At 37.6% G+C, this 13,382-nt stretch overlaps 1 protein-coding gene across 5 annotated transcripts in view; it reads right to left on the reverse strand.

Annotated features, from left to right (window-relative positions):
- MAGI3 (membrane associated guanylate kinase, WW and PDZ domain containing 3) overlaps positions 1-13,382 on the reverse strand; it is a 237,126-nt gene that overhangs the window by 65,453 nt on the left and 158,291 nt on the right. For all 5 annotated transcript variants that reach the window (XM_064588609.1, XM_064588608.1, XM_064588607.1 and 2 more), the window contains exons 3-4: positions 9,358-9,477; positions 3,922-4,131 (exon numbers count right to left, since the gene is read on the reverse strand). In XM_064588609.1, the coding sequence (XP_064444679.1) occupies positions 3,922-4,131; positions 9,358-9,477 (330 nt within the window). The remainder of the gene's footprint in view (positions 1-3,921; positions 4,132-9,357; positions 9,478-13,382) is intronic.

Genomic DNA, 13,382 nt, shown 5'->3' on the forward strand with positions numbered 1-13,382 from the left:
ATCCAACCTCGTTCTAGAATCCATTAATACAGCTACTTACTACCCTTCACCATTCCTCACCCCCCATCTGTGCCCTCGCCCCCATCTGTGCCCTCGCCATGTCCTCATTGTCCTACTCAGGCAACTTAAGTTCTGTGATCAGCCATGATCGTCGCTCCCTTGCAAACACTACTGGATCTTCTGCCTCAACCTTACTTCAGCATACGTGCCCAGCTGAGGCATAACTCTGCTTACATCTCTCCACCTACTCTACGCAGGCACATGTAACTGATAACTAACCTCAAGAGGGCATTTAATGGTGTATGATAATCACAGGAAATTCCTTTAGTCCGTTCACTCTGACACTCCCCTGGATAACTATTTCACACTTTTCTTAAATCTACCATTACTTCTCCCTCAGCCCTAACTAATCTCATTGGATGACCCTGTTTCCTCCACATAGCTAAATCCAAAGATCAGTTCTCAGTGGCTCTCTTATCTGACTTATCAGTGGCATCTGACATAGTTGATCATTCTCTTCCCCTGGCTTCTAGGCCCCTCCACCCTCCTGTGTGCATTTTCTCTTCTCTTTCTAGAGTTACTTTCTTGGTGACCTCATTCAGTGTCACTGCTCTGCAAGTTGTATGCTGATGATGTCCCAATATGCATCTTCAGACCAGACATAGACTTTTAAATCCAACTTCAAACAGGACATTTGCATTTGGATGTCTAATGAGCATCTCAAGCTTAAATATCCCAACTGGAGCTCCTACTACCCTTTTCCAATCCAAACCTCTTACAATCTACCTCATCTCAATAAAGGCAACTCCATTCTTCTGGATACTCAAATTAAAACCCTTGAAGTGATCTTTGACTCTCTGCTCAGACCTCAAATCCAGTCTGTCAGCAAATGTTACTGGCTCAGGCCACTTCTTCCCTGTCACACTTTCATCAGGTTCAAACCACTATCTCTCACATAAATTACTGCAATAACCTCTTAATTAGTATCACTATTTATGCCTGCCATCCTACTGCCTATTTTCAATTCAGTAGCCAGAATGAGCCTATTAAAATTCGTTTTATCATATTCCTCTCCTACTCAAAACCCTATAATGGTTTCTCATCTCAGAATAAAAAGCAAAATTCTTTTTTTAAAAAGCAAAATTCTTCCAACAACGTATAAGATCCTACATAAATGCATTTCCACACACCCCCAATCATTATCTGACTGACCTCATTGCTCACTATTCTATTTCCTTCCATCACTCTGCTCCAACCACATATAATGCATTGTCCACGTTGTATCCAACTATATTGGTTTCCTTGCCTTTGTCTGAGTATTCCAGGCATGCTCCCACCTCAGGGCATTTGTACTTAAAATTCCCTCTGGCTGGAATGTTCTCCTCCCAGATATTTTGGGTTTACACCATTGCTTCTTCAAAGTCTTCTTCTCAGTGAGATCTTTTCTGCCACTCTATCTAAAATCCACTACTTTTTATCCCTCTCCTTCTCTGCTTTGTTTTTCTCCTTAGCACTCTCTAATATACCATATGCTATTCATTCATGTTGGATAATTTTTTTCTCTCCCACTAGAAGGCAAAGTTCATGAAGACCAGAGCTTTTGTCTGTTTTGTTCAGTGCTTTATTCTTAGCTGTTAGAAAAATGCCAGCACTTACTAGCCTAGCAGGTACTCAATAAATATTTGTTGAATGCATAGCTAGAATAAAACCCACGATTCATTCTCCAGGCAAAAAAGTGACAGAAATTAAAAGGCACCCAATGTGTAAATCAATCTGGAAGGGCGTTACAATCTTGGGACAGAAGTATGTTGGAAGAAAACAAAAGCAACTATATGATGTCTCATACTTTTCTGAACATATTTGAAATGACTGTGTAAAAGAGTTCGCTTAATAGCCAATGACTTGAAAATACTGTTTATGTAACAACCAATACTTGGGAAAAAATCTTAGCATTATTATATAACATATGTCATCCTACATGGGCATATTAGCATTCTCACATGAATTCTTCAGCAAGATATAAAATAATATACATACTGGGGATACAAATAAATCTTTAACTATCCCCTCACCACTTCCATCCCCAACAATTTTCTGATTTTTCAAGGTAGGAATTCTAGTCCCCAAAAGCAACACAAAAAGCACATTTCCACAACTTTCAATAAAAGTTAATAACTAGAGTTAGTACCTATTCAGAAAAAAACAAGGGCTATTAGTCCTGTCTTTTATTGTTTTTTTCCTTAAAATAGTCTGAATATTTTCTCTTACAAAGAAATATATAATCCAGTGGAAGTGCCCTATGGTATCCACACACAAAAGATAGTATACAAACTGCCTCCCACTCTCGGATACACTCCCTTTAAATATTAACGTCAAAAAGTTAGTAACATCTGGTTTAACAACTGGCTTACATGACAAACATAAAGCTATGGGGATCACAGAGAGGTTTCCCTCTGAAGAAACTGCAGTGGTCACTGAGATCTGTATTAGGAAGTAAAAACAGAACATTTTTTCCCCCCTCAAAATAAGAATATATAAATTCCCACACTGGGACAGATTCATGGTCTGTAATTCCAGTCTGAAACATTTAAAAATGTTAACAGACTTAATTCTGTGGGAAAACAAAGCTGACATCAATATCAAAAGGCTCTACTGTATGATAATTTCCCTTAACAGCCCCTGAATAATTAGATGTGAATTCACCTAAACCTTTTAGGCCTTTCTCAGTCTCTACACCCAAGTATACTGGAGTAATTAATTTAATATCAAACATATTATGTATCAAACTATGTGAGATGTTAGGACTATAAGACAGGACTCACACCCTGGAGGAGGACAGAAATGTGGATGTATTAAGACAGTAAATGCAATATACACAGCAAATTTAAGTGGTTTGGGAAAATAATATGGTAATGGGTTCTGCAAATTTGGGGATGTACTCAAATTCATTCATTTTGGGGGTATTAATAAAATATTTTCTTAGTTCCTACTTTGTGCCAGGCACTGCTTATGGTGCAAGGGATACAGCAATGAACAAAACAAGCAAAACTTCCAGCCCTCATGAAGTTCATATTCTAGTGTTTTGAATAAACATGTTATAATAAATAGCACTGAAATTAGTTCTGCTGTGATTCTGTAGCGTCCTACTTATACTCTCAATTAGAAGGGTAAGAATCGGGGCGCCTGGGTGGCTCAGTCTTTAAGTGTCTGCCTTCGGCTCAGGTCATGATCTCAGGGTCCTGGGATAGAGCCCCACATCAGGCTCCCTGCTCAGCAGGGAGCCTGCTTCTCCCTACTCCCACCGCCCCCCGGCTCTCATGAATAAATAAATAAAATTAAAAAAAAAAAGGGTAAGAATCTCCTAAGCAAACACCACATTTTTTAGGGGTACTCAAAGGAAGATTCTTCACCACTAAATTTCTGTTGGTTTAGCATCTAATGAAAAATAAGAGTCAGGTTTAGAAATTTTTTTTTGAGTGATTCAGAATTTAAACTCAACATAGTGCTAACAAATCTTTCAGATAATTTTTACTGGCATATTTCTAACCCTCTGCAGTTTTAGTTGAAGGTTATATCTTAAAACTGTATTTTGTCCATATCCTGTAAAGTACGACTTAGGCTAACAAGATTCTCATATCTTGGAACCTCAAATCTTTTAAGCAGAGGGATCATGGCATGTTATGTTATTACTAATGATAGCTTATTACAGACTTATCAAAACTGCCACTTGGTGCAACCTCACTTCACCTTATAAGGCGGTTGACAGAGATACACTTCATTCCACACACAATCTCTTAAAAATAATTAGAATTGCATCACTTGCTCTACACATGCTCTGGGAAAGGTTTTACTACTTCCAGTTCAGTGTCATGTTCAAGTCAACCCGGAAGATCAGTTAGAATTTTTCATCTGTTTACAAACCTGCAGTTCCACTGCCATTAACAGCTTCCTTGTCCTCATCTTCTTCCTCTTCAGGAAGAGAGCTGTCCATTCTTTCCATCTTGCTGACAGATGTAGTTCGTTTTCTTTGGGATTCGGTGTCAAACTCATTATCGAAGAGGACCTGATCAACTGGATCTGGCTGGAAAGGGCTGGGTTCTGCTGGAGGCTTGGGAGTTCCATAGAAGTTTCCTGAAATGGACAAAATAATGGCAGCTGAAAGGACTGATTTGAATTGAGAGTCAGAACACATGGTCCTGTGTATGTCTCTGCCCTGCTGCCATATACCGAGGCTTCTGAATGGCCAAAAGGAAGCCCAAATGCTTCTTCTTGGGAGCAGAGGGGGGAGAAAGAACAGAAAGAACTAATTTCTCAAGTGCCCATGTATATTCTAACATTATCTAACTTTTTAATACTATTTGTACTAAGGATAGATAGGAAGTTGACTTCATGTACACAGATTATTTATTCCTATAGGGCTTGCTTTGCATGGGCTCTAAATTAGGGCCTGATTTGTGAATTTAAATGCATCAATGCTCTTGTGTAAGACTAATTGGTATAGGAAGTGGGAGTAAAGGAAGAGAAAACGAACTCAAATAATTTTGTTCTGATGTGTAACATAATGAACTATTTTGGTAAAATGAGAAAATATGTGGGTAAAGGATAAAGCTAAGAACCAGTGTGTGCTGAAATGTAGGCTGTTTATGTAAAAGTAATTTTTAGGTTCTCTGAGCATTCTAATTATATTATTTTATTTGACAATGTATTGAACAAATAGAGACATTATTAGCATAATTCAATATTGGCTTACTCTCAGGAAAGCAAGAAATACTTTAATATTCTAAGTCTTGAGGATCAGGAATTTTTGCAGTAAAAATAAATATTCCAGAGTAGAATGAAAACAATTGAATATCTTCTTAATTTGTCATGCAGTTCCCAGTAGGCAGTCAAATACAATGGAAAACCACTCAAAAGGTCTAACTACATTAACAGTTTTTGGCTCCTGCTGGTTTCAACCTTTTATCAGCCACTATGCTAATGCTATCGAAAGATATGGTTAGGGAACAAAATATTCATGATCTTTCATTTATTTATTTTTAAAAATCAGACCTTCTAATGAAATTCCTGGGCTCCTAAGGAGGCAATTAAGATGCTCATCACATAAAGTAAATTAATGGGGTATACAATGAATTATTTGTCCCAGATGAAAAAAAGTATAGGTTGTTCACCATAATACTGAGGCAAATCTACAGATCACTTTACCTTTGGTCATGTGTGCCTTGAGGGAAAAGCATTAAGATAAATTCTTTGGACATCTGACTTTGGGTGGTAATTGTCATTAAAATATTCAAGACAAAACAATGAAATCAAACCAAAAAATTTTTCAACTACATCTTGCCTCTCCCCACTCTACTACTCCCTTGCTCCCAAATCCACATCTGAAATGGAGTTACCCCTGTCAGGCAGATGGATGCGAAGATTTGTATTTAAAACAGACTCAGAGAGTCTCTGCAAACTTTCTAGCCCACAGTAAAACAAGGACCCAGTGAAGAGGCCATCTCACACTTCTCTGGGGCAGAGGGCCCAGAAACGTTCCAAAGAGAGGTCTGGTTGGGGAACAGGATGCTCCAGGATCTCAATTTTTCCTGCATTGTGTCCAACAATCACGCTACCCAGGAATTTGGACATTCCGTGACAAAAATCAAACATCCACCTTCCCTAAGGACAGTAGTTCTAGTAGCAACACTAGATACACATTTCATTGCGTAGTCTTAGTAATTATTATCTCACTCTAGGAAGTTTAACTGTTTTCTAGGGTGAAATCAGACAAATTTAGGATATTTTGATTGCCACCCATGATCATTAAGATTTTAGGACTTCATAACAAATTCTGGCAGTTTCCTTATTTAAACACAATTATTGGACTTAAAGAAAACTAGCGTTGCTTATAAGGAAATTAGGCCTATTTTTCTTGAGTTGTTGTTAAGTATCAAGATTTCAGATACAGCAATGCATAAAAATGACATGGTTTGTGAATCCTGACTATAGTTATTGACAGAAAAGGTTTTCATCTTTTTGAAGCTGTTTTAGAAGGGTTTTTTTCCCCTTTTTTCTTTTCTGAAGGTTTTTTCATTTTTCAAAAAGAACTACCAACTATTAAATATTTTAAATACATACAGAATCAGAGACAATTGTATTAGACACATCCTTATTTGATTATTTAACTTCTGCCGGATTCCTTTCAGGTCTCCCTTTTGTCCCCCTCTTTAAGGACATATATACACGGTCACATGTTCAATTAAGGCCGTAACTTCCTGTCAGTCCTTCCCATGCTCTCCCTGAGTTGCTCTGAAGTTGGTATGTGTCATTTCCCTGCACACTGTGTACAACTAGGGTATGTATATGCATATATAACATATAAATACCATTGTTTTCATAAAAGGTTCATAAAGGTTTTTCTAACATTTCGTGCCCTTTTTTATAAACAGTATGCTCTATGTGTTCTTTTGCAACTTTCCTTTTATACAATTATATTTCTAAGACTTGTTCCTGTTCATTCATGTAGATTCAAGTTTATTGAATTGCTGTATAATAGTCTGTTTTCATGAACAAGTTAAAATGCATTTTATGAATTTCCCTATTCAAACAGAGTTGTTTCCATTCTTTCACTATTTCAAATAACGCTGTAATGATTGTTCTGGTATGTGACTACATATGCACATAGATAAAGATTTCTCTAGAGCAGGCATCCAGAGAGGAAACTGCTGGGTCAGAGCTAAGTGCATCTTCAAATTTACTAGCTATTGCCAAAATGCTCCCCAAAGGGATTGTATCATTTTATACTCTTGCCAGCAGTATATGGGAGTTTCCACTTCTCACAATTATCAGACTTTAAAATTTCTGTCAACCTGATGGGTGTGAAATGGTACATTTCAATTTGCATTTCCTTTAAATTTAGCACACAGCAATTATAATATGTAATATGCCACTTTGTCATCGCCCATGTTCTTATACTTAACAGAGGAAAATGAGGGAGAATGTCTTTGTGATCTAAGGACAGAGAAGGACTTCTTAAACAAAACTTCAAAAGCACAAACCCTAACAAAAACAGTGATAAATCTGACATATAAAAACTAAGGATTTCTGCTTAATGAAGAAACACATGGACAAGCATAGTAAGTGACAGAACGGGAGAAAATATCTATATCCAATAAGGAATTAATGTCTAAATAAATATCTAAATATCTAAGGAATGTCCACAAACTGGAATGTGGATTGAGATCCCACTTTTAAAAAAATGTACAGTACAAATGAAAAGACAATTTGCGGAAGTCCAAAACACTAACAAGCATATAAAAAGATATTCCAACTCTCTGACACTTCTACAACCCACTTCTACAGGAGATCCCACTTCTACAACCATCAGATTGGCAAAATGATACAGCTGGACGGTGAGGACATGGAATCTTTATTCCAGCTGCTACAGGAACCAACCCCTCAAGCACGGCTGGCGGGAAAGCAGCTGCAGAGCTGCCTCGACTCCTTCATCAGATTTAGTACCTGCAGACCTTATAGCCCGACAGTTCTGCCCCTGGGTATATGTGCCACGGACATCCTCACACAGGTCTAGAAGAAGAGGATGCTGCAGCTCTATCTGTGGTGAGGGGTGCTGGAAGCAATCTGGAAGTCAATTACTACAAGAGGGGTTAAGTAGAATGCAGTGGATCACTGTGCAGTAGTTAAAAAAGCAATGAATTACATGTAAATTCACAATATGGAGTGCTGTGCAGTGGTTAAAAAAAGCAATGAATTACATGTAAATATAGGACAGCGACATGGCTGAATCTAAAAAACACTGAAATAACTGAGAACACTTAAAAACTGAATGAGATATAGAACACAGTCCAGATGCAAATAATACATGCATGCACAGAAGACACATTTTGCGAGAATGCATATGAACAAAAGCATACAGATTAAACACATCCGAATGGTTGCCTCTAAAAAGGGAGGTGAATGAGGCCAGGCTATTGGCCTCAAAATAAAAAATAAGTAGTGGTCATTTCCTCTCAGAAGTCTTCACTGGCCACCTTATCTAAATAAGACGTTTCTACTCTTTTCTTTAAAGCTCTTATTTTCGTTTTCTTCATAACGTCTCCTTTTATAGTGATTTTGCTTGTTGTCTGACTGCTTTTCCTACTCGGATATAGGATTTATTAAGGCAGCACCATTTCAGTATTGTTCACCACAGTATCTCTAGCACGTTGTAGGTACTTAATAAATGGGTTGCTGAATGAACGAATGAATGAATGAGTTGTGGGAGCTAAGCCCAGAAAGCACAGCTGGGGCAAACTGAGCAGGCAAAAAGGAAATCACAGAAGACTCTGAAGAGGAGACACAAGCGGAGCAGCGGTGGAGGAAGACGAGCATGAGAGCAATGGGCAGGTGGGTTAGACATGGGGAAGAAACAGCCGCAGAAGCCCAGATATGAGCTTGTCCAGAGCCTACGAAGTGGTGTGAGAGTGAAAAGAAATGCATCGTGAAAGCTGTTACAGAGGAAGAAATGACTAGATTTGGTGATGGAAACTCTAAGGAAGAGGAGGGAGTAAATGATGACTCCACCATTTTGAGCCCAGGGTACAGCTAAAGAGAGAAATTACGAAGAATTATTCTTTTGGATAGAACATCAATGCATACTTGGATATGCTGAATTCAAGGTTAGTGTTCATCGAACACCATCTCTAGGCACTGAAGATACTACTAAGACATGATGCGGCTTTCACCAAGCTTGTGAAAAAGGCAACTATAACAGCATGAGAAAGCAATGATGGAGAAGTAGAGCGTGGATGGGAGTGGACAAACTTGCCAGTAAAGAGTGTCAGGTAAGGGAGAACAAAAGATGGAACACAGCATCATTTAAAAATTGAAACTGATCTTAAGTTTCTACTTCTAGAAACAAGTGGGTAGAAAAGAGATATGAAAAGAAAACCAATTATTCCATTTTTGTTGTTTTCCCCCCAATCTATATTCTCTTTCCTCCAAGAGAGCCAAGCTATAGATTTTTTTAAGTGCACAGTATTTGGATTCCTAACCACAAACAGAAAGCAAACAACAAACACTTGTTGAGTTCATATGATGAATATGAATTACTACAAAATATGCAAACTGGTTGTTTTGAAGGATTTCAGTATATTCTTCACAATCAGCTTTATAATATGATGGAACGCTTCTGCTTAATTACTTAATCCCATTTTAGGTAGTAAATTACAAACAGGCTAACCAAAAGAAAACTTCCCCAAAGACCAACAGAAGACAATTTAAAAAAATATATTTTACTGATCAATTTCCCTTTGAAGTAATTCCAGCCATTCATACAGTTCTCTGGGTTGCTGTTGTTGTCAGTATTTGGGGACATACCGTCATACGTTCCACTTTCTAATAATGCTCCACTCTCTTCCAGTGCTTTGAACTGTTCGACAGAAATGAAATTATAGTCCACCCCTGGTACTTCCCCATCCCTGGGGGCCCTTGTAGTGCCTAAGGAAAAAAAAACAAGAAAAAAAATAGGTTGCTTTTAAACTTACAAAATATTGAGAATAATAGAAAATACAGTCTATAGAGAACACAGGGGAGAAACACACTACTGAATATATGTACCTTCTAGAAAGACAACCAGAAAATTTTAGGCAACATTTTTAGGTGAAAATAGGACAATAATGTAGAATGTCTAAATATACTTTAATATCATCTACAGATAGCTACGAAATACAAACCACAAAGACTAAGAGTTCTAGTGTCAAATTAACATCTGAAGGAAAGATAAATCTACCAAGGATAAGACTTCATTTTTGGGGGGACATGGTTATTCTTTTTTTTTTAATTGAAGTATAGTTGACACACAATACTAGTTTCAGTGTATACAGATTTCATTTTTATCAAGCTACCTTATGTATTTTTCTTCCCTGGTATAAGTGAAGAGAGAAACAATTTTTAAAAGTTCCTTTAATGCACTTTAGTTTTAAAATTTGGACAAATATTAATTATGAAATTATTTTAGTTTAATGAATAAAGGACTTAAAGCTTAAGATAGGTATTCACATATTGCTTCTCAGCCATTATTCTCTTTAAGTAATTTTAAAAATTTAAGAAGTACACTGTTTAATGAAATACACTATGGCAACAGAATAGTAAATTCCTATCAAGGAATTCACACTAAAGTAAAATCTTTTATTTATTTATTTTTAAGATTTTATTTATTTGCGAGAGAGAATGAGAGACAGAGAGCACGAGAGGGGAGAGGGTCAGAGGGAGAAGCAGACCCCCTGCCGAGCAGGGAGCCCGATGTGGGACTCGATCCCAGGACTCCAGGATCATGACCTAAGCCGAAGGCAGTCGCTTAACCAACTGAGCCACCCAGGTGCCCTAAAGTAAAATCTTTTAGATCAAAGTATAAATTCAGGTATGGCAGCATTGCTACATTTGACTGAATTTTACTGAATATGATTCAACGTTTCTGTGAACTGATACTAGAAAAATTATTTCAAATAGTAGAGAATACAAAAAAGGAGACCCAAGTATTTAGCCTCAAAACAGAGTTGGGATATTGCAGCAAATCCTGCACAAGAATCCCTTTCCAGATCTTTTCTTCCACTTATGCTCCCTAGTCATTAATGGCGCTCCAAGCCAGAGGGCAGAGAGTCCACCATCCTAGGTTCCTCCCTCTGTTCCACATCTGGTTAGGAAATCTGGTTGATTCCATCTCCTCAATACCTCTAGGGTTTATACACTTTTCTTCATTCTCACACTCATCTAATTCATATCACTATCTATGGTCTGTTTTGTTGGTCTCATAGGGTCAACCCTTACTTCTCCCTGGCTATGGCCCTTACCTAGACTGCAGCCAGTGACATCTCTAAAACAATCATCTGAGCAAAAAACCTCTAAATCTATCAAAGGTTTCCCATGATCTTTAGCAATAAAAATCCTCTTCAGGTTCTTTTTTGCCTCACCCCTTTAACATTCTAGGCTTTAACCATAATAGTTTGGTTTTTTTTTTTAGTTCTTTTACACTTGCTTACACCTTACACTTGCTTACCTCCACAAGGCCTTTCTCCAAGTCATCCCTTTCCCTGGAAGACTTCCTCTTCCCTTTCCCACTCTTACCTCAGCTGACATCTACTCATCCTTTACATCCTGGCTTAAGAAGTTTCTTTAGAGGACCTTCCCTGACTCCCACCTGGGATGGAACATGAAGGAATGATGTCTACATGGTTCAAACTAATAGTCCCAAGTCTTAACACAGTGAAGAATCATAGTAGGTACTTGATATAGACAGTGGTCATGTAAATTATGTGAAATTTTACACAAATATAATTAGCACAGTACCTGGAAATACGCTATTATTATAATTAATGGAAGATTATTAATTGCTCTTACTTTTTAGTTGTATTACATTCTATTATATTCTGTAACCTGAAAAAAATTCACAAAGGTGATAATAAAATATTAATGGTAACAATCTCAGAAAATGATTTAGACAATACTATAAGCAACAAAGTATATTCAATAAGTTTCCCCCTTGTTCTTACCGAACTTTTTATTTTTAAAATGAGCATTTCTTTATCTGTTTTATATCACAGAGGATAAAAAAGCTGGAAAACATAACTTTTTTTGTTAAAATATTTTTGTCATTGTCAAATTTTTGTTTTCTCATGCATTGGTTAAACTACATTGTTAGATTCCCCAAATCAACAGCTTTTAGCTCCATATTAACTAAAAATTAACACTGGAAAATAAATTTAATGATTAAATTTAACATTTATAATTATCTGTGATAGAAAAACGTGGCCCCAATATTTTGTACCTCCTCTCATTAAGAGATGGGGCGGCCTACTGCTTCACCTCTGAAATCTGGACTGGATTTACGATTTGCTTTGAAAAGTTTAATGTGGAGGATGTGATGTTGTACAAGTTCAGGAGTCTAGACTTCCATCTTTGCTTTCTTGGAATGGTTCCACCACCAAGTATGGAAGTCCAGGTTACACTACGATGAGAGAGCCCCAGCCAACAAACAGCACCAAGGTTCCAGACATGTAAGTGAGGCCATCTTAGCCCCTCCAACCCCAGTGGAGGTGCCAACGACTGCAGCCACATAAGTGGTCCCGGTTGAGCTCATCTAACTGATGGAATCATGAGAAATAATACATGACAGTTATTTTTCTAGGTTGTTCTAGGGTTATGCAGCAAAGGCTAATTGAAATATTAACCAAATAAACTCTACTATAAAATATACTGATTATAGGGCACCTGGGTGGCTCAGTTGGTTAAGCGACTGCCTTCGGCTCAGGTCATGATCCTGGAGTCCCTGGTTCGAGTCCCGCATCGGGCTCCCTGCTCAGCAGGGAGTTTGCTTTGTCCTCTGACCCTATCCCCTCTCATGTGTTCTCTCTCTCTCAAATAAATAAATAAAATCTTTAAAAAATATATATACTGATTATATAAAACCTGAAAAACCCGATTTAAGAGCAAACCGTATTATAGATAATACTATAAAAAGAGCACTGATGCAAGGGGCAGGAGCTACTCCGTGTTTTAGTCTGGAATTGTTAGTAATGATACGATTTTAAGCAAGTACTTAATCCCTCTGTGCTTCATTCTCTTTCTGCAAAGTGGTGTTAAGCAAGGTGATGTTCATGATGCTTTCCATGAGTAGATATGAAATGCCATGTGTGACACATATATATATTTCCAAGACTTAAAAAGAAGATTTAATGTTACTTCTCTACAAATATAGGTATTACAAATTTTCACATCCTCTCTCCAAAAATGTGTAATCCCAATACACATAAAAAGTTCTCTCCTTTCACCTACCCTACCCTATTGCCTTCAGCATTCCAGAAAATTTATATTGGTATTCTCCTGATACTCTATATATTTAATGTAAAGCTTTCTTTTTTTTTTTAATGCTTTTTTTTCTTTTTAAGATTTTATTTATTTATTTGAGAGAGAGAATGAGATAGAGAGCATGAGAGGGGGGAGGGTCAGAGAGAGAGGCAGACTCCCTGCTGAGCAGGGAGCCCGACGTGGGACTCGATCCCAGGACTCCAGGATCATGACCTGAGCCGAAGGCAGTCGCTTAACCAACTGAGCCACCCAGGCGCCCTAATGTAAAGCTTTCTATATCACCTCTAGTCCCTACTATATTTCTCCTTTTTACATAAAAATTCCTCCAAGTTCTGTTTACTCACAGTCTCCCAACTCCTCTCTTCTGTCTCTTGAGCCCATTCCAATTAGATCACTGCCCCAACCACTCCACTGAGACAATCTGCTGTGTTCATCAGGAGTCTCCACTTTGCTTAACCCAATGCTCAAGTCTCAGTCCTAGTATTACCTGACCTATCAAGATTTGATATAACTGATCATTCCCCTCTTTTGTTTTATTC

Source organism: Mirounga angustirostris, unplaced genomic scaffold (genome assembly GCF_029215605.1).
Source record: "Mirounga angustirostris isolate CCGP_5_RB_7025 unplaced genomic scaffold, mMirAng1.0.hap1 SCAF_4, whole genome shotgun sequence".
Lineage (NCBI taxonomy): Eukaryota > Metazoa > Chordata > Mammalia > Carnivora > Phocidae > Mirounga > Mirounga angustirostris.